General features: G+C 42.9%; 1 protein-coding gene across 1 annotated transcript in view; it reads right to left on the minus strand.

Annotated features, from left to right (window-relative positions):
* Positions 1–564: 564 nt before the first annotated feature.
* The window catches only part of CHRNA5 (cholinergic receptor nicotinic alpha 5 subunit), a 186,574-nt gene continuing 166,712 nt past the window's right edge, over positions 565–20,426 (minus strand). The window contains exons 5-6 of the mRNA XM_069222044.1: positions 13,078–13,906; positions 565–735 (exon numbers count right to left, since the gene is read on the minus strand). Coding sequence (XP_069078145.1) covers positions 565–735; positions 13,078–13,906 — 1,000 coding nt within the window. The remainder of the gene's footprint in view (positions 736–13,077; positions 13,907–20,426) is intronic.

The raw sequence follows: 20,426 nt of genomic DNA on the forward strand, positions 1-20,426 counted from the left end.
ACGAGCTTTATGTGATCTTGAAATGGATATTAACAACCCGGATGACTGAAAGTTCACTAGCCTCCACTGACTGCTTTAGATGGAAAATTACCTACGGTGTCCCAGGCATATGTTATATATGGGCTGACAAACTGATACATGAGAAAGAAAGAAATATGGCACTCATGGAAGAAAGGCTGATGGGCAGATGTGCATAGGCACAACAGCATATACAATACAAGCCAATATTCTGGATGGTGATGTCAAGGGGTGTAGCTCTGTGTGTGTGAAAAAACAGGAATCTGGAGAGAAGGTTTCAAGCTCTAACACTCTGTTGAAGGAACATTAAGAGAACACACCTATATGTATTATCAATCATTTCAACTTTGAATAGAAACGTTGACTTATTATGCATATTTTCCAACAATCATATGATCAATATTCATGTTCCTACAAGTAAAAGTATATTATATTCAAAATATTATATATGTACAGTGTTTACAACCAAACATGCTATGATTTGAAGATCCATAACAAGATATTACAATCATGGCGTACAGATAGATTTTACAAGTTGGTATGGTTCTATGGTCTTTCTCCAAAAGTGCTTCCCATGTGTAAAGGCACAATGATATTTGCCCATTTATATATCACAGGGATGAAGAGAAAGAAAGATCCAATTATTGAAACAAGTAAAAATGCCCACAGGAACATCCGGTCCAGAACTTGAGCCACAAATTTCCAATCTTCAACAACCTATAAAACAAGAGATATTTTGAAGAAGCTTCTTGTGTTAGTTCTCCAGTTACATGCCTAATATATTACATTATGACAACATTAAACATTCATTGGGTGTTTTCTTGCTAGTTTTGCAATACTGCAGCACCATATAATTTGTGGTCTCAATATTACATGTGTTTTCCAACAACATGATTGCAGAACCCAGTCTTTAGCATAGCAGAGCTAGCAGATAAACAATTGAGAAATGCCTGGAACCATCAGTTCGATAGAACACCAAGAAAACCACAGTATCATTTGGTTCTGTGATAATAAAGGTTTCAGGTTTTGGGTATCTAGAGCCTGATGCTTATTCCAACAGTATGCAGAAGTATCTGGCGTTTGCCTAATTCACAGTTTTCCAACAACAAATATGATTTTCATGGTTCAAATAGTGTACACCTGCTTATAGATTGCAACAATGGGGCCGCAACATTACCTTTATTACACTTACTAAATCATCTGCACCGGGTTTATTATGTAGTGAGTTTGAAAGTGCAAATAAGTTTGGCAAATGCATTGCAAATGTATATTTTTTGACAGAATAATACCGAAGTACCTAATTACATTAACAAATACATATTTCAACAACCAGTCTCCATATAAGAGAATTTATAGAATCAATATTTCCTTCTGCCCAGGGGCTACCTAATAAAAAAATATAGATATTTTTTTAATTTATGCATTTGTAAGTGACCCCATAAGTAACTGTGTCTTTTGATAGGCTTATCTAAGTTAATCTGTTTCCCACAATTAAAACTATTGAATCTATAATCTCGCGGGTCGCAAAAACTATCTCTAGGTGTACATTACTTTTCCAAATATGTGCACTATGTTGACATGTAATCATTATAGCTACGAAAACAAATCATATGTAGATTTAGCTATGGAGCCCTAACATGATCAAAACAGGATCACAGCTTAATGATATTCCTCCAGCAAGCAGACCGTTATTTAGTACTTGCTCCCAATACTGTCTGAAAACGGGTGAATACTGGGCATCTTGCAAACCTATGTACTCCATCTGCTTCTTGCGCTCTATACCTGGGACAGTAACTTTTTTGCCAGTATTTAGCTTTGCAAGTGTTAACACTAACACCAAAATCAAAAACATACTGATAGTGCTTCAAGCAAAATTTAGCAGTTCTGCTAGCCAAATTCCTCATACTAATACATGCTATGGTCATTTCCAGAAAAATCTCTGTTTCAAACCTTTTTGCCCATTTTTGTTCCCATAGTTTTAATGGATTTTGCCCTGCCTTCAAGAAAATATGGTTGTATTCAGACACCCTTTGTGGGTCACACTATCTATTAGGGCTACACATATTTTGGGTGGATACTCAGGTATCATTTCCTTAGGTTTGTCTGTAAATATGGTAAACAAATTGCTTTGAAGGAATGTTGAACTCTTCCCTAATCACCTGGAAAGCTTTAAATATGTCATTAATCAGTCTGACAGGCATTCTACACAATGCTGCTCAGTAGCGGAATTGGAAATGGGGGCAGTCCAATTCCCCCAGCTACAAGTAATTGTAGGAATCTCATTGTCCTTCTTGATTTCCATTTTGCCCTATAAATGCAGTGATCAGGCCTTCCCATTGTATGAAAAAGGGAGTGGAAGGATATATTGGGAGGGCACTAAATAAATACAAAATCTTGGGGAGGACTAACTACATTTTTTTTTGTCATAACTTACAAAGTCACAAATTTGTGTGTGTTAACCTCATTTGGTCCTTTAGTGTGACCACATCAGTCTATGTCACTAAGAGCCCCTAGCAATTATTGCTATCATGGGTCTTATTGTAAATAAATAATTGGAAACAACCTAGGCTACAGCACCTAGAACCATCAGGTTGTCACAGGAAAACACTGACGTGTAAAAAATGTATGAAATAACATGGATTCTGGTAGCCATCCTATTGCCTATTCTCCTAAATGTTCAATGAAAACATAGGTCTTATCTTGCTATGGAAAACTGTACTGAACATGCACAGACGTCAGCTGTAAATAGCAACTTTGTATCAAACATCCTGTGGACCCAAACTTTGTAGGACTGGATCTGGAATTTGCATGTAGCGAGGCAACATTTTCAGCATGGAAATTACACTTATTAAATTGAAATTATGAATCTGTACCTAAATCCACTGGAGGCTAATTTGCATTAATCGCCAGCTTAAGCCCTCTGAGTGCTTATGCCCTGATGAGGTGGGAAAATGCCCCAGAGCAAAGACAAATGCCTAGGCGTAAAGTGTTTTTTTTGTTCCTCTGTGCCCAGGGATCATTTTGCCTCAAAGAGGCCTCCCTTGTCACATGCTGATGTTCGATGACAACTGGACAGGCCACTTCTTTTATTTTTCAGTCAGATAGGCGCCATATTATGACCATGGTGGTCGTGCCGCTGTCGGACTACCAGCACTGCCAGGATCAGAGATCCCGGCTTTTCTGGTGGTTCCAGTGGTCCTGATCTGCCAGGGCAGTGCTGCCCTGGGGATTACGACCTCACTTTCCATCAGCGATTTCATGGCAGTAGCACCACCATGAAAAGGCTGGCAGAGAATGGGTGCAGGGGGCACCAAGGGGGCCCTTGCACTGCCCATGCACTTGACATGGGCAGTGCAGGGGTCCCCCTGGCCAGCACCCTCACAATATTCACTCATAGTGAATATTGCGAGTGTGCTGGTGCACTCTGCACCCTACAGCATTGCCACCAACCCGATTGTGAGCTGGAGACAATGCTGTAGGGTGTTTGCTACTAGGCCAGCGGGTGGAATCTCAGGTTTCCACCCCATAATCTAGCAGGAAACTCGTAATGGGCCTGGCGGGGAGATAGCCACTAACGTGGCAACCTCCCCGTCTGACGTTTGGCGGACAGTCTAAACCATCCGCCAAACTCGTTATAAAGCCTGAGTGTGAATATAAAAACCTGACCGGGTGAAGGAGTGAAAAGTATCCAGCTGGGGAGAGGTCTTCCCTGGGTGCAAAATTGGAATTTCCTCAGCTCTGAACTTTTCCCACTAAAAACAATGGCTTTCCCAGACTATTCCGACAGCTATCTTACCTTGTGGAGCCCACTGTGGCTCCAGGCATCTGCCTTGGCCTGCTAAAGATTTTGTCTTCCATTTTTTAGACTAACTGAGTTTGAGTTTGGTGGACGGAGTATTGACCATTGCCAGGGCGGAGTACATTACTCCCTCCATGGTGAGGGTGATGTGCCCGCCAAAGTTAGAAATGCCCACAGGCCTTGCGGACATCACTTGCAATTCCAGGAAACGCCGTCATGGCAGTTCCTGTAAATGCATAAAAAATTAGATGGACAGCTTTGTCAACATGATGGTAGCTTGCATCAAACTTTCAACATTTTCTTTTTCAAAAACAAAATGACAAATTAGGATTTTCTTTTTGAAAATTAAAAAAAACAACAATGATCCCCTTGCCAAGGGAGTTTTCTCCCATGGTGTTGGGATCATTTCAAGGTTTTTGTTTTCACATGCTGTCACTTTTTGTTTGGCGGTATGTTAAAGCAAAAACTGTCCATATGATTGCGCACTCTAAATAGGGTGGACAGATACATGGCCAAACCTCTGTCCACCCTTACTCTCTAACAAGTAATAACTTATTGTTTGGTCAACCTAAAATAATTACGATCAATAAGACATAAGCAATTTTAAAATTCCAAGCCAAATGGCTTTCAGAGCTTTTTCCATTTATCATTCAATCAGTACAATCAAAAATCATTCAAAGTGTTAAAATTTAAGTTAAATGGCTTTCAAGGCATTATACGTTACTCAATACTGTTGATACAGGGGGCTGCTCCAATAAATAGGAAAACAAGGTGCGAGCAGGGTGCAGTATATGAGGTAGCAGCAAAACAAGTGCTGAATTCTCCGTGCTTTTCGCCCTGGTACATTGAATCAGACAGTTCATGAACAAGCTCAGCTGTAACCAATAGTCAGATAAGGGACACTGCGATGAAAGCACGCAGGGCGCTTAGGGCCCGATGTATGACCACTACGGATTGAGACTCCCAATTTGCATTTTTTTGCGAGTCGCAAATTGCGAGTCACAATCTGTGATGTACAACAGTGTCAGAGAGAATGTTAGCGATTCCAAAATGTGCTGTAAAAGACCTGCCTCATTAACATTCATGAGCCAGGTCGCAATGTGCGACCCATTTGGGAATGGCCATATTCACAGGGATGGTGGCCTGCTGGGGTCAGCATACCACCGGTTCTGTGACTGCTTTTTCCATAAAAGAAAACAGGCTGCATTTCTAAAATAAAAATTAAAAGGTTCCTTTCATTTTTTCAGAGTAGGCAGTGGCCCATGGGACCACTGCCTGCTCTGAATAAATGTTGGTGCCCCATTCACAAAGGGGAAGGTGTCCCATGGGAACCCCTTCCTGTTTGCGGATGGGTTAGCACCAATTTAAAATTGGTGTTAACTGCGATTGTTTTGCGACTGCATTCACGGTCACAAAACAATCATACATGGGCCTGCAAGCTGCAAATAGGAAGAGGCAACCTTGGCACGCCCCTTCCCAATTCCGAGTCACAATCCCTATTCCTGGGATGGAGGAATGCAATGCTGCCTACCTGAATGCCATTGCAGTCTTCAGTTCCAGATGGAAAGCCCACATGGACCACCTGAGGCAGGTGCTTCAGGGCCTACAGCAGGCAGGTCTGACTATCAAGTCCAGTAAGTGCCAGATAGGACTGGTCTGTTGTGTTTTTGGGCCACCAAGTTGGCAGAGGACACATGCAGCCCCTCCAACCCAAAATTCAGACCATCGCAGCCTGGAAGCCCTTAAGACTCACACCTAGGTGATAGCTTTTGTGGACCTCACTGGATACTACAGGAGGTTTGTGAAAGCATATGGGACCATTGTTGCCTCCCTGACTGAACTCATGTCAAAGAAGCAACTGAAAAATGGGATCTGGACAGAGGCCTGTCAAAAGGCATTTAACACACTTAAGAGGGTGATGTGCTCAGCAGAAGTACACAAGGCACCTGCTTTCCGTAAAAAAGTCTTTATGCAGAGAGACACTTCAGAGCATGGCATTGGGGCAGTTCTTTCACAATTTAATGATGAGAACCTAGACCATAATGTAGCCTTCATCACCAGATGGCAACTACCCAGGGAGCAGAGGCATAGTACCATGGGAAGTTAAGTATTTACAGTGGGCTGGTCTCTGAAGAAACTGAAATCATACCAGTTTGGTACCTTAAAAGTTTGGACGTAACTGTGGAACACTCCCCTAGGACTGACTAGGACAATGCTCCTGGTTTGTCCAGGTTTTTCTGCCTTATTGATGAGCGCTCCAGGTTGGTGGGTAGTTCTCCCCGCCTTCTGTTGGGGATAACTTGTATAGGAAATTGTCATCTTTTGCATGATGTAACCCTTAGAGTTTTGCTCTGTTTTGCTAACTGTAAAACTCTGTGCACTTTACCCCTCCTAGCCAATAGTAAAGAACAAGTTACTTACCTTTGGTAACACCTTATCTGGTACAGACAATATCTAGCTGCAGATTCCTTACCAACGCTCCCATCCTATCCATTGTTGGGACAGATTTCGATGGACAAAGTGGACCCCTTTCAGGACCCTAGTTATTCACACCAGTGGTCAGTGCACTTCATGGCTCCGCGCTTCTGGCTGGGAAAGTCGTGAAAAGAAACTGACGTTGGAACACCCAGGTGGTGCCTATATGGGTGCAGCAACATCACTTCCGGCACAAACGATGACGCAGGCGGAGCTGATCGACACCACTTAACTGCGTGCAGGGGCAATCCTCACAGAAAATCTTCCAGCTCCAGTCTGACGCCGAGGAATTTCAAAAGTAAGGAAACTGCAGCTAGAAATCTCTATCAAATGTGAATGTGCTCCCCCTTTAAATACTGAAGAATACAAAAAAGTAATGAATGGAACTCTTCGTAGATGGAGTCACTAATTACCCTGGCTGCATTCAAGTCCATCGCTATTTTGCACACCATGCCACTTCAGTTTGGACCCAGCCAAATGCAAACCAGTTTCAACCCTGCTCCAATAGGAACAGCCCAGCCTGAACTGCCAAGCCAGGTTCTTCCTGAACCAGAACACAAGTAATCTAGCATCAGTTTCTCCTTGATTAGGGCTCTCAGCCAAGAATAGTTTGGTTCAAGTGGGACAGTGTGTGCAGGACCCACATCCAGGCTCCCCAGAAGTGACTCTAAGGGTCCGTGGGATGACTTTCTGTTTGAGCTACAGAGGCACAACAAGCTTCAACAGGCTTCCCTGCCACGGCCATCAACTTGATCTGCCTGAGACCTGCTGCTGGCCTCTGCCTGAGTGAGTCCTGATCCCCATGAGGTGCCCCACAGGTTCTGCACCCTTGACTGGCACTCCTGAAGAAAAGGTGAAAGTACAGATGTGTTGGGCTCCCCGCAAATGTGAAGTGACCTTTTGTGCCGGGGACCACCCACCACCAACGTGAGGCTCCAGAGAGACCGACCCTTGGCGCCGAAAGAAACCGTCCACGACGACAGCCAACGCGAAGCTCCAGTGAGACCAGCTCTTTGCAGCGAGAGCCCACAGTGAGAGCTAAAGGGAATCTCCAGCGACAACTGGCTCTTCACGCTACAGCAGCAACTGCCTCTTCCCTGCTCTCCCCAGTGTGAAGAGCACTTTTTCGCATAGACTTGAGAAGGTAACCCTTAGGGACAAAACTGGTTTCTGTATCTGACCCACACGCCATTGCTGTCGAAATGAACTTGTGACCTTTTCCCTGGTCCAATTAGACTAGATCACCACGAACAGCACTTTGTGTTTTTGCATACTATTTTCGCCTAAAAACGTACTCGTTCTACTGACTGGATTTTAGTTGTTTTGGTGCCATTTTATTTATTAAATGTTACTCTTTTTCTGGGATTTTGTTTTAGCTGTGTTGTCACTTTGTTACTGCTTGAGTGCTCCATGAATATATTACACGTTGCCTCTAAGTTAAGCCTGACTGCATTGGGCCAGGCTACAAAGGGGTTAAACACAGGTTAATTTGGCGACTTTTGTGGTTCACCATGAAAAGGATTATATTTATTATGTGAGTGGGGATACACTTCCATCCCTCTCAACTAATAACCAAATCTCTTTCAGAAGGGCACTGTGGGATTGTTTTTTTAAATTGGACAGACAGGAACTGCAGCAGAAGTGGGTAGGTTTGCCACCGAGGACTGTTACCCCATTGTTTAAGGAGCGGCAAGGAGTCATCTCTTTCCCTGGACCCTGTTGATGGCATCTGCTGTAGTGGGTCCTGATGCCAAGTGCTGTTCCAGAGGACCTGAGACCTTATGCTGTGTCTGGCTGAACTTCTCCTAACACCCCTGAAAACCTGGGACCTGTAAATTGCTGAAATGTACAAAAGCCAAATTGCATTTACCGAATCACAATTTGCCTTTTGTACACTTCAAAATGTTTTTTTGCAAAGGCAAATGGCCGGATAGTGCAAATAGGGCTGTTTGCAACCTCCATAAAAGATTTGTACATCTGACCCCAGGTCCCAAGGTAACATTTCTGACTTGGTTGATCCTGGTTTCTATATCTGGCCAATGCTTCATGAAGGTCTGCCACAAATCATGCTTAGGTCCTTCTCTACAGCAACTGGCGCATAAGACTTATTGAAGCAATATTTCTTTCAAACTTGAAAAATTCATATCTCCAATTCCTCTTATTGGAGTATTGTTGTTTTGGTATCATTTTATTTATTATGATTTACTCTGTTTTTCTGAATAAGTTTGGAATTTTTATTGTGTTATGTTATATACTTATTACTGTTTTGGCATGGCATAAATGGTTTACACATTACCGTAAGTTAGGGTTGTCTGCTCGATGCCATAGCTACGAGGGGGTTGAGCTCAATTAATTCAGTGATTTTGAGGGTTCATCCTAACAAGGATTGTGATAATTACTGAAGGTGGGTAACCACTCCCTTTACTAATAACTCCATTCCTCCCACATAGTACTACACAGTGCTGCTTGGTTTCAAAGCATGCTGTACAATATCACAATGCTGCCAAATATGATGTAGAATTGCCCACTGTGGATTAATGATAGGTTTCATTGCACTGTGCTGCCCATTATCTCACATTCCCATGCAGTATGACACAGTGGTGCCTAATGTCACAATATGCAGTCTATTGTGACACTTGGCAATGTAGAAAGCATGTTGGACTCACAGTGACTGGGGGTAGAAGTGTAAAGAGAGTATTGTGGGATCTTCACTGGCTGTGTGTCTGTTAATGTGCCTACTACTGTTTTTCTGTAGGGCTCTATGTTTCCTAGTGTTCCCCTGAGAGTCTGTTAGTGTTAACTCTGCAAGTCTGCAACTGCAATAACAGGGTGGGGGTATGTGTGTGTGTGTGTACACAACCACTCTGTGTGTGTGTCTTCAACCTGCATATGAGTGTGGGTATATCTGTATGTGTATGACAACTAGATAGCTTTCATTTAGTTATTTTGTGTACGCAGCCTGTAGGTGATTTCCTTTTCACCATGCATGTGGATGAGTTAACTAATGAATGTTCTTGCACTAATATGTACATTTTAATGAGAAAATGAGAGCTGGCAGAGCCATTTTGGACATCTTCAAAGAGCAAAACTTGGAGGGCACACGGGTCAAAAGTGAAATTGATGTTTTTTCGTTTTTTTTTTGCTTTTCGTACAGTATTTTTATACAGCTCTGGTGACCAGATCACCATATGGTACTTTTTTTTAGGGTGACTCTATGTCATTACAAAACAATACTCCTGTACTAACCTATTGTTTTTGTGATTTATTACATCGAGCCAAACAGGCCAACAATGTCACAAATGCGGGGAGGATAAAAGGTCAGGCCTAGAACAGTGTGCCTTAATTCCAAACTCTTAGCATGTGTGACTCTCAATGTGAACCGTTAAGATTATGACTATAGGCCTGATTACGACTTCGGCGGAGGGGATTACTCTGTCCCAAATGTGACGGATATCCCGCCCGCTGTACTACGGGTTCCATAGGATATAATGGACTCGTAATTCAGCGGGCGGGATATCTGTCACATTTGGGATGGAGTAATCCCCTCCGCCGAAGACGTAATCAGGCACTATGGGGGTCATTCTGACTCCCGCCGACCGCGGTAACCGCGGTGCCGGCGGGAGCCGCCAGAATACCGCTGCGCGGTCAGAAGACCGCCGCGGTTATTCTGTGTTTCCCGCTGGGCGGTGAAGGAAGCCGGCTCCGAATGGAGCCGGCGGAGTGGGAAGGGTGCGACGGGTGCAGTAGCACCCGTCGCGATTTTCAGTGTCTGCATGGCAGACACTGAAAATCTTTTAGGGGCCCTCTTACGGGGGCCCCTGCAGTGCCCATGCCATTGGCATGGGCACTGCAGGGGCCCCCAGGGGCCCCACGACACCCCTCACCGCCATCCTGTTCCTGGCGGTCAAAACCAATTCTTGGTCGTCAGGAGCATGGTAGCTCACCCCAGAGGTGTGGCGAACTAAGGGTTATACGCTCATGGGAAAACCGGTTCTGAAACTGTTTTTTCCCTCTCTTTCCCTGTCTCCAACCTGTCTACAGGAACAAAAGGCAGCCTGCTTGGGACTGTTATCACCATTAGCCCTTCAAAGGCGGCTTCCCGTTTGAAGCTTGCCTTGTGGGCTACTACCCAAATGGCTATCTTTGGGGAAGAGGCCACACCCCACTCTGCGACTATTGTCTGTGTTCCTGAGCCATGGGAGTCGTTCACACGTCTCTCCACGTGGCCAAAACGTTGTCTGTGTACCAAGGCCTTTGTGAGGCTCCGGAACTAGCTGAGGCACAAAGTGTCATCTTTCTAAAAGTTACTTAACTTTAAAAGTATCATAAATGTCGACTTGACCATCAAGTCGAAGTTAATGCCATTTAATTTGATACCTTACATGACTCAGTTAGGTTTTCCCATTAAGGCCTTAGCCAAGTTGGGATGCCGTATGGGTACCCTGTGTTAGCCAATGGCGCTACTAACTTGATCCACAGCAAAAAGAAAATTTGGAAGTGTTGCTGCTAAGACATATGAAAAGTATATGTCCTAATTAACAAAACACGGCTATTTGCCATAGGACTCTATAGACCTTCCTTAGGGTAGACTTATTTATATTTTTGAGGGATAAGGTGGCTTTGCAATTAATGGTAAGGGCAAAGTCAAACTTAGCAATGTGACACTGCCATTCAAGTCTACTATGGCAGACTGAGGGCCATGTTTTCACACATAGTGCTGCAGCCCTGTGGGGTCACTCTGCCTTACATACCCTGAGTACGGTGTTAACAACTGGGGACACCCATTTCAGCATAACTTTTGTAAAGAGACTGAACACTATCACTGGTTTGAATAGCAGGCCTCAGTGCACTCTCAGAGTCGAAAAACCAGCAGCTAGTAGTCCAAATGTGGGCAAAAGTAGGGGGTATCCTGCAAAAAGCATGTTTCATTACACACACACCTATGCTAGACATGAAGCAGACCCCTTTGCAATATGGTGCAAAGGTGTTTGCATGGCTACAAGCAGCCTGATTGTGCTCCAGTGCTATGGAGCAAAAAGGATAGTGCCATATCTTAGTAGATATTGCGCTTTCCTGCTCTCTCCCTCTCACACAACGTAGCGCAACACCTTTGGTTGCTAAACTGTGTTGTGTGACACCTTTGTAAATCTGGGCAAGCTGGCAGACTCTGCATGTGGGCAAGAAACTGTGTGCACAATAAATCCTGCAATTGTTAGACTCCCTAGCCACACAAAGATGAACTAGGCACAACATGGTAAGACTCCAACAACATAAAAATGTAAACACAAAAATGAAATGTCAGGTGCAGAGTTCAGGAAGGAAACAGAAGTTATCTGGCTACCTTGAGCTGGAGGGAAGCTTTTGCTCCTGTACTACATGTATGGGGAACAACGAACAGGTCACATGAACCTATGGTATGAGGCTCAGTGCTGCATCCAACAATGCCCAAGTGAAAGGTAGCACCTCTGGCAGGTTTTCCATGAAAAAGAAATAATGAAGAGAACAAGCTCTACAGAACTCTAATGAGGGTTCTTCAAAAGGTCTGATTCAAAGTGCAGTGCTATTCAGGGTTCTAGACTTTCGGATGCCAAGCATCACACCTGCTCTCTCTGAAGCTACACCGCATCAATGGTCACTAATGAGCAGTATCTGTAATGCCACAATCAATAATCTAGTGGCACAGATTTTAACTCTTCTGTCTGACCATAGACACACATTCCAAAATTAAGTTGGTGCTGAAAGGAATGTCTTGGACACAACAAGTAGCCACTAGAAAGAGAACAGCTGATTCCATCTTCTGTTGAATAGGTTGATGAACACTTCGAAGTGATTATATCCCAAATTCAGCACTGCAACTCGAAGGGACTCCCTGTTGAAGTTTCTTCAGTCATATTGTCATCTATGAAAGTGGTGTTTTTAGAAACAAAACAATTCATTGATATTTTCTGGAGAGGCAAAATAATGTGGGTGTGGGGGATGGTGGATGAAAACGTGTCCTGAAGTTCCATTTTTCTGTGCAAACTAAAGAGTGTTTTTTATTGCTGCAAATCAATCATAACAATTTCCAATGCATGCTGATAGTTTGTAGATTAAACACCTCTCAAACAATAACACTTACATCTTTAAAAAGTTGTTTTAAAATTATTCAATCCGACAAGCAAAAACAATAACAACATTGATATTTTTAGAAAATGAAGCATTTTCACCAAATTCAAGAGGGTGAATTTAAATATAGCCCTTCCAATCTAAGATGACAGACTACTATTATGTGTTACCTATTTTTGAAAATAGCAACCACACATAATTGCTGAAAAATATTTTTACAAAATGGTGCCATCATTACAATTTCAATTGAAATATCTAAATTTAGTAGTAGAAGCGTGTGCTTTCAAACAGTCTTTTATCCAATCATATTGCAGAACGTAAAGCAACTATCTCTGAGTTTGATTTACTCAATAGCTTTTTTCAAATGAAAGTGCTGGTTATTCTCTGCTGAGTGGTTCAGTTACAGTGTGTAATAACGTATTTTCCAAACGTGCATAAGATAAAAATATATTAACGCTTTAAATTACAATTTCAATATTCGACCATTAATTTCTAACTTCTATTTAGTTCTGATATTTATCTGGAAAAAGCTCATGGATCATCACTTGCTAAAACATTGTACTAACAGTGTAATAATCATTACTAAAAAAGGAAAAGCTAGAGAAAATTTTATAATATGGACGAAAAATTAGTTTTTTCATAATTTCTGAAATAAAGGTGTGGCAAAGATTGAAACGTACCTCGCGCACCTCATGCTCCTTCATAACATGCCGTGCAATGAAGCGGATTGAATCAAGAGCTATTTCCAAGGCAGACTGATCAGGTCCAAAGCCACTGCCAATTTCCTCCTTTTTGGTAAAGTATCTGTCTACATGGCTTCTCATGCATAGCAGTTTGGGAAGTTTATGCAGAAATATCTTGCGAACCCATGGAGCCATGGCATTGTGCGTTGAGGAGGAACGATGATGAACATTAATTGCAAAGACTGTGATCACAATGGACAATGTCACAAAAATCATAGTAAAGACCAAGTACTCTCCTATGAGTGGTATAACTTTAGATGATGATGGTATTATCTCTTCAATCACTAGCAGAAAGACAGTCAGTGACACAAGAACCAAGGTGCAGAGAGCAATCTTTTCACCTCCACTCGAAGGCAGGTAAAAAACAAGAATAGTTAGAAAAGACAGGCCAATGCATGGAATAATGAGAAACAGTGTATAAAAAAGGGGCAAGCGTTTTATCCTAAAGGAATATGTGATGAATGGGTACCAACAGCAGGCATCAGTTCGGTTTCCTTTGTTTCCTGTTGCAGTTATTATTTCCCATTCTCCATTGTCAAAGAATTCTCTCTTGTCTACTTCATAGTCTTCTAAAATTATATCAACCTGGGATCCATCATAGGTCCAGGATGCAAACTTCATGGAACAGTTCTGAAGATCATATGGAAAGAAGGTAACATCTATAGTGCAGGAGCTTTTGTAGTTTGCTGGCGGATTCCAGGTGACTGTCCCATCGTGCTTTACTACTGATTTTGTAATAATGGAACTTGCAAAGCGTCCATCAGCACTAAAAAAAAACAAGAGTATGTTATTTAAAGCCTGCTTCAAATTCACTAGTGAAGCACAAATTAAGTCATTTCCACAAATCATATTTAGTGCCTTTTCTACTCACTTTTGTTTCGAGTGGCGTACTGCATGTCATCAGGGGAATGTGAGGTTAAATTAGCGGTAGAATCAACTGCTCAATGGCAGTAGTGCCAAATGGTTAGATGGGAATTAGGGCCAAAAGTATGCTTGCACTTCCTGTTTGTTGTGATCTGTACTGTAACTGGCCTATAGTTTTTTCATTACCTTTATATGTTTAATAGAGGGTTGAATGCCACAAATAGCCAGATCAAACTTGAACTGCCGAAATATACATTCCCACTATATTGTGAAGGTAAATGTAAACGAGTAAGTATAGATTTACTATTGTTAAGTCCACGTTTACATACCTCTGAGATTATGTATATATTGAAGGAAGTGCTTAATTTGTAAATAAAGAGGTGCCGGTGACTAAAGCCCTCCTCTTAAACACGCGGCTGCTGCAATTAAATGTGTGAACACGGAATACTTAGGCGCCGTAATCCTGAAGCCATCTCGGGCCTCTTCAATCCATATAAAGCCACTCCCTGCCCCTTCAGCTCACTCCTGCAGCTTTCTACTTTCTTCCTTTGTGACGCTTTTTCATTTTTCCGGTCCTCCGTCTTCCCCATATGTGTCTTTCGCTCGCAGCAAATGCTTGAGGCAGAAGACTAAGCCCCGGCCCTCAAAAATAAGTGCTGGTGCTCAGCACCGGAAACAACAAGCACAAATTAAGCACTGATTGAAGGCAGATAAAAAACGAGAATAGTTAGAAAAGATGGGCTAAAAACATGGAATGATGAGGAACCGCATATAAAAAGGGAATTTATATATTCACAGAAAAAGCAAATAGTTAAAGTGAAGTGATAGTTAGGTGAACATGTAAGTAAAACGTAACATTTGAAACTCAAACAAACACTGAAATTCACCAGTTTTAGTTAACTGAAGTAACTATAACTCATTCCCCTGCCATGCACAATGGGGTAATCAATGATGTAATTTCAGATGTCACACTGACTTTATCAATCATCTCATAGCATATGCCACGAGTGATGTAATATGTGATGACATAAGCATTCCATCAAAATGGCTTCACTTATGTCATAGTCTGGTCATGAATATCGATTGTTAGTGCTCTAGTTGGAAGTAGATGTTTTACGCTTTAGTGTCTCATGCCTGAAAAAGATAGGTGATCTCAAGAAATTGTGCACTCATTTTAGCTTCCGAATTACCTCCAATAACCTCTCTGAGAAAATCATGAGATAAGACAGTTTTCTTTTAACATGTTTCATTAAATCCCAGCAGAGGGTCAGCATTTTTCAGCTGGACATTTTTGACTTTCATAAGTCTTAACCAAGAATCTTCATTGGGGGTTCAAACCAAGGCACCCTGCCTACGACGCTCCTTCCTTGGACACCACCTGCAGCCTTGCCCTGCTGAACATTACTTTCTCAGAACAGATTTTCTCAAAATGTCTTCTAAGTTCGAAAGTAAGTGTGGACCAGGCCTTATTCACTCCTTGTATCTGAACCGTGCTCCATCATAGTTAGCAATATTTTTCGACTTTGACCGGGCGCTTTGATCTTTTGGGTCTTACTTTTTACTAAAAACATACCAAATTCACAACTTCAGGTTCTACTGATTAGATTATTTTTTTGTCATTTGGTGTCAAATAATGTATTAAAATGTACTCTATTTTTCTACATTGGGGTGGGATTTTTCTTGTGTTGAGTTTTCACTTTATTACGGTTTGTGTGCTGCATAAATACTACATTGCAAAAAACACACTGCCTCTAAGTTAAGCCTGACTGTGCCAAGCTACCCAGGGTTAAGATCAGGTTAATTTAGTGACTTTTTATGGTTCACTTTGAAAGGGCCTGTGGCTGTTGCTTGACCAGAGCTCCAACTCCATTTAACCAACAACCCAATTTCTCACACCTCACTTATTACTTATCATCACTCATGACATGTACAAGCACATCATTGATGACTGAAAAAAGAACAGATGATGGATGGAATGCTGAACAATGTTAAACATTCTCCCCCAGTCAGAGATCTGGACCCAAATCCATTGTCGAGAGCAGGGACAAGACTGAATTGCATATGGCTGGGTCCAAACTGGAATGGCGTGGTGTGCAAAAAAACATTGGATTTAGGCTCAGATCTCTGACTGAGGGGTTAATGTTTTACTTTGTTCAGCACTCCATCAATCATTTGTACTTTTTGCATTTGTCTACATAAGTGAAAAGGGTATGCTCAGACGTGGGTCCTGTGTTCACCATGCCAACAGATTCAAGCTAGCCTGGCTGAGGGGTGATACCCCAAAACCAGCCCCAGGATGCTTGTATCTGGTCCAGGGAGGATCTGGCCTGGCAGTTCGGGCTGGACTGTCCCATGGGTTGCAGGGTCAAGACTGATTTACATATGGCTGGGTGAAAACTGGAATGGCCTGGTGAACAAAAAATGATGGATTTGGGTCCAGATCTCTGACTGGGGTGAATGGTTTACATTGTTCAGCATTCTGTTTATCATTTTGCATTTGTTGCTCTAAGTGGGACAGGTATGCTGAGACGTGCGTCCCGTGCTCATCATACCACCGGATTCAGGCTATCCTGGCTGATGAGGGCTGATACCCGAAGTCAGTCCCAGGATGTTGCTCCTTGTCCAGGGAGGACCTGGCCTGGCAGTTCGGGCTAGACTGTTCCCATGAGAAGGAGGGTCAAGACTGATTTGTACATGGCTGGCTCCAAACTGGAATGGTGTAGTGAGCAAAAAAACACAATGGATTTAGGCCCAGAACTGGGGGTGAATGTTTGATATTGTTCTGCATTCCGTACATAGTTTGTTCTTTCTGCAGTCATTGATGACATCACTGTTAACATCTCAAATTACATTGGCCACCCTACTACTCTTCAATTTAGCCTAGAATAGTAGTGTAAAGCTTCTACTATGCACAACCTTCAACCTGGGTGAGCGCCTTCAAGGAAAACCGACTCTCTCCAGACACCAAAGCCCCCTATGTTTTAAACAAGAACACATCCTCTAAGATAAGAAGAGGGAGTGTGGCAGCAATAGTGCAGCAACATCTTCATATTTCTCTAACTACTCTTGAACCTAGTCCCAACATTGATCTAATAGGCCCAAAGATTGATTAAAAAAAACACACCTCTTTGACATGCCTATTGCTATATCAGCCCCCCTGAATACCCAACCCCCATTCCCAGTATTTTTCTTGAATTGGGGAGCTCCCTTATAGCAAATCACTGGTAGTGATTGGGGATTTTAGAATTGGATCAATGACCCCATGATTGGCTCTAATGTCCTTGAGTTCCTAGAATTGATGCTTTCATTAAACACCCAACAACATATTTTGGTCCTCACCCAATGGGTGAATCTAGATGTTCTGTGCAATTTTAAAATGGCTACTGAACCTGAGCATAGTCAGCAAGCTGATGAAGCAGATTCTGTAGTTTAAGCCTGGTTACAAAAGGCTATTTATTAGTCTTTCATGCCCCTAAGGCTATTAATCTTCCAGCCACCTGGTTTACCCCAGAGTTGAAAGTAGCTAGACAAAAGGAGATTTTTAACTTAATGAATGAGTTATCCACCCCTCCTAGAGTTACCTTAGCTTTGGCGCCTTGCCAACCTATCAGGCGCCTTGTGACATCTTGAACTCCTGTTTTATTAACTCTCTTGCCATCTTAGCCTGTTTGGATGCATGTTGTATTCATGAATTGATGGCAAACATTAAATCAGGATCCCCCACTTATGTATGTCGTTCTCAAATGATGAGAAATATAGGAGAAGCAGTAGAAGATGTTTTTTTAAAGCTCCTGAGCACATCTAACGTACAAGGCTTTGTCCCTAAAATGTTTTAAAATGCTAGGGTGATTCCTCTTTTAAAAAAATACAATGGATTTAGGCCCAGAACTGGGGGTGAATGTTTGATATTGTTTAAAAAACACAGGGGCGACCTTAAGATTACCATATCCCTGCTTGCAAACTCAGAAAATTGTTGGTTCAGGAAATTTGTGGCAATTTACACAATTCAGAACAAATGAAGTCAATGCAAGCCGGCTTTCACCCTGGCCAAAGCACAGAGGGGGTAATTACGAAACCCGGCAGTTCAGCCAGCCATGCCAGTGGCAGCTGAAAAGCCCACCACCGCCTTGGCGGGCTGAACCGCCACATAATGAACACCGACCATCCAGGCTGCCTCCGATAGGCAGCCTGACGGTGGACGGCATCATTATCCGACAGGGCAGCGCTGCTGCCACTCGGATAATGATCCCATTTCCTCCAGCCTTTCCTTGGCGGGTTTCCCAGTCCAGGGGAGCACTTGGCATGGGCAGTGCAGGGGCCCCTGTGCAGTGCCCCATCGCGCAGGTCACTGCCCGATTTACAGTGTTAACCGCTGTGTTCATAATGAGGGCCAGAATCGGTGATTGTGACCACAATGGATGATCTTAGGCTTGATGGGTACAATGATCAGATATCTGCACTGGTACTATTGGATCTATCCACTGCCTTTGATATGGTCAAACATAACATTCTTCTTGACTGCTTGGCAGAAACAGAGCATAAAGACATTACCTTGAACTGGATAAAATCTTTCCTCCAAGATAGCACTCAGGCAGTGATGCTGTGTCCATTCATAGACACACCTCCCCCGATTATATGTTGAGATCCTCAAGGATCTTTCCTTTTTGCCCATTTGTTTCATATGTATGCTAGACCTCTAATTAAAGAACCTGTAGTCAGGGGTTGTAGAAAGTAAAATTTTGAGGATGATTCACAATTTCGTATCCGGTAGATAACAACTTGGCTTCAGAGATGGATTTTTTTTTTTAGAACATCATGAGAACATCATGAGATTGATTGCTGTTGGTTGGAAAAGAACCAGCTCAGGCTAAAAGCACACAGAGATCAAGTCCTCCAAGTTGGCAGATTGACGGGCCACAGAGCCCCATCCACTCCCATTCCTAACGACCCACAACAAGTATGCTCTGTAGTTGCAGCTGATCTGTGATCTCAGAGCAGAAATCCATTGAGATGCCCTCTAAAAAAGAAGCCTGATCATATATTTCCACCTTCCTGCCTTTAATGTGCAGGAATCCCTTTGAAAGTACTACTGGAGAGTTGGGCATTAACCCCTCCTTTGTCAACATCTTGGGAATTGAAATGTCCCATAGATATCTGTATGCATTTGTTGGTCAAGTGAGAAAATATAAGAAATAAAGTGGAGGGAAAGTCCTCCTGGCACAAATCATGCCTTGATCTGGCCTCTAACCACTGTCTGCATTTAGGTTTTCCTGGTGAAGCAGATCATGAATGTTACCCCCTGATTTTCAAACTTCTTAGTCTCTGAAAAATCCCATAGCCACGAGGGATAAAAAAAGAGATACGGAATGGGGAGCAGAGCTTCTCAGCAAAAAGAATGCATCACTCTTGTTCCTATCCTCATCTCACTTGCTTCCCTCACTTCCTGAGGGCAGATATGGGGAGCAATGGAGCAATTATTCTCTCCAGTTGATGGTAAATAGTGCAAGGAATCTTTGATTAATTCAAGCCTCTACTAGGGGAGGCCGTCCAGTGCTACATTCTGCTCACCTGGAAAGGGCATATTCATAGTAAAACCCCTAGTCTTCTCCTTAGAGAAGGCAGGCAGACTGATTGCATCCCAAGGGTGTGATCTGATGCTAAGGAGGTCTGCGCCACCCCACTGATTTTAGTGAAAAACCCTGGTGTCTGGTGGGTAATAATCCCCAATATGCCTGTCATGGGGGGGGAGAAACATAGTTTGGGGATTGGAGGTGGACGGTGAGGCCCATTGCCAGTATGAGCCATCTTTCTACGTCATTTCTTTCTATTCCTTTTTTACTTTTTTGCCCAGATGATCTACTGAGGTTCCTGCCCTGACTCCTAGGTGGAGAGCTTGAGGGTGAACCCCTCCAACCTGCCCCTTCTGGGCAGAGAACGACTGTCAAGGGCTCATGGGATGAGGACGACCTGAATCCAGTTCAGGCTATGCCCCATCCCATTCCTATTTCCATGTTTTTCTTGTTGTAGAGTGGAACTTCTGCCACCCTTTCTCTGGGGTAATTCCCCAATCTGTGTTCTGGGGGGGGGGGGGGAGGGGCAGAAAGACTGCCTTCAATCTGGATGGAGGGCAACTATCCATGTCATTGGGTCGTTCCACCCCTTTTAAATTTCCTGGTCAACTAGTGGCATTGAGTCCTGCTCAGGGATTGCCCTCCTCCAGTTAAACCACAGCAGAAATCATTAGGAAGAAGTACTATTGGAATTTACCCTTTCCAAACGTACCTCCCATCTTGAAATTGGGGACTGGTCTATAACCACAAGCATTGGCACTCAAACCTAAAGGATGAAGTTGCTTTCAGATCCACTTGCAATGACGTCAGCATGCGTGGTGTGTTGATCGTCATTGAAAAGTTTCAAAAAAA

The sequence above is a fragment of the Pleurodeles waltl genome, chromosome 3_1 (genome assembly GCF_031143425.1).
Source record: "Pleurodeles waltl isolate 20211129_DDA chromosome 3_1, aPleWal1.hap1.20221129, whole genome shotgun sequence".
NCBI lineage: Eukaryota > Metazoa > Chordata > Amphibia > Caudata > Salamandridae > Pleurodeles > Pleurodeles waltl.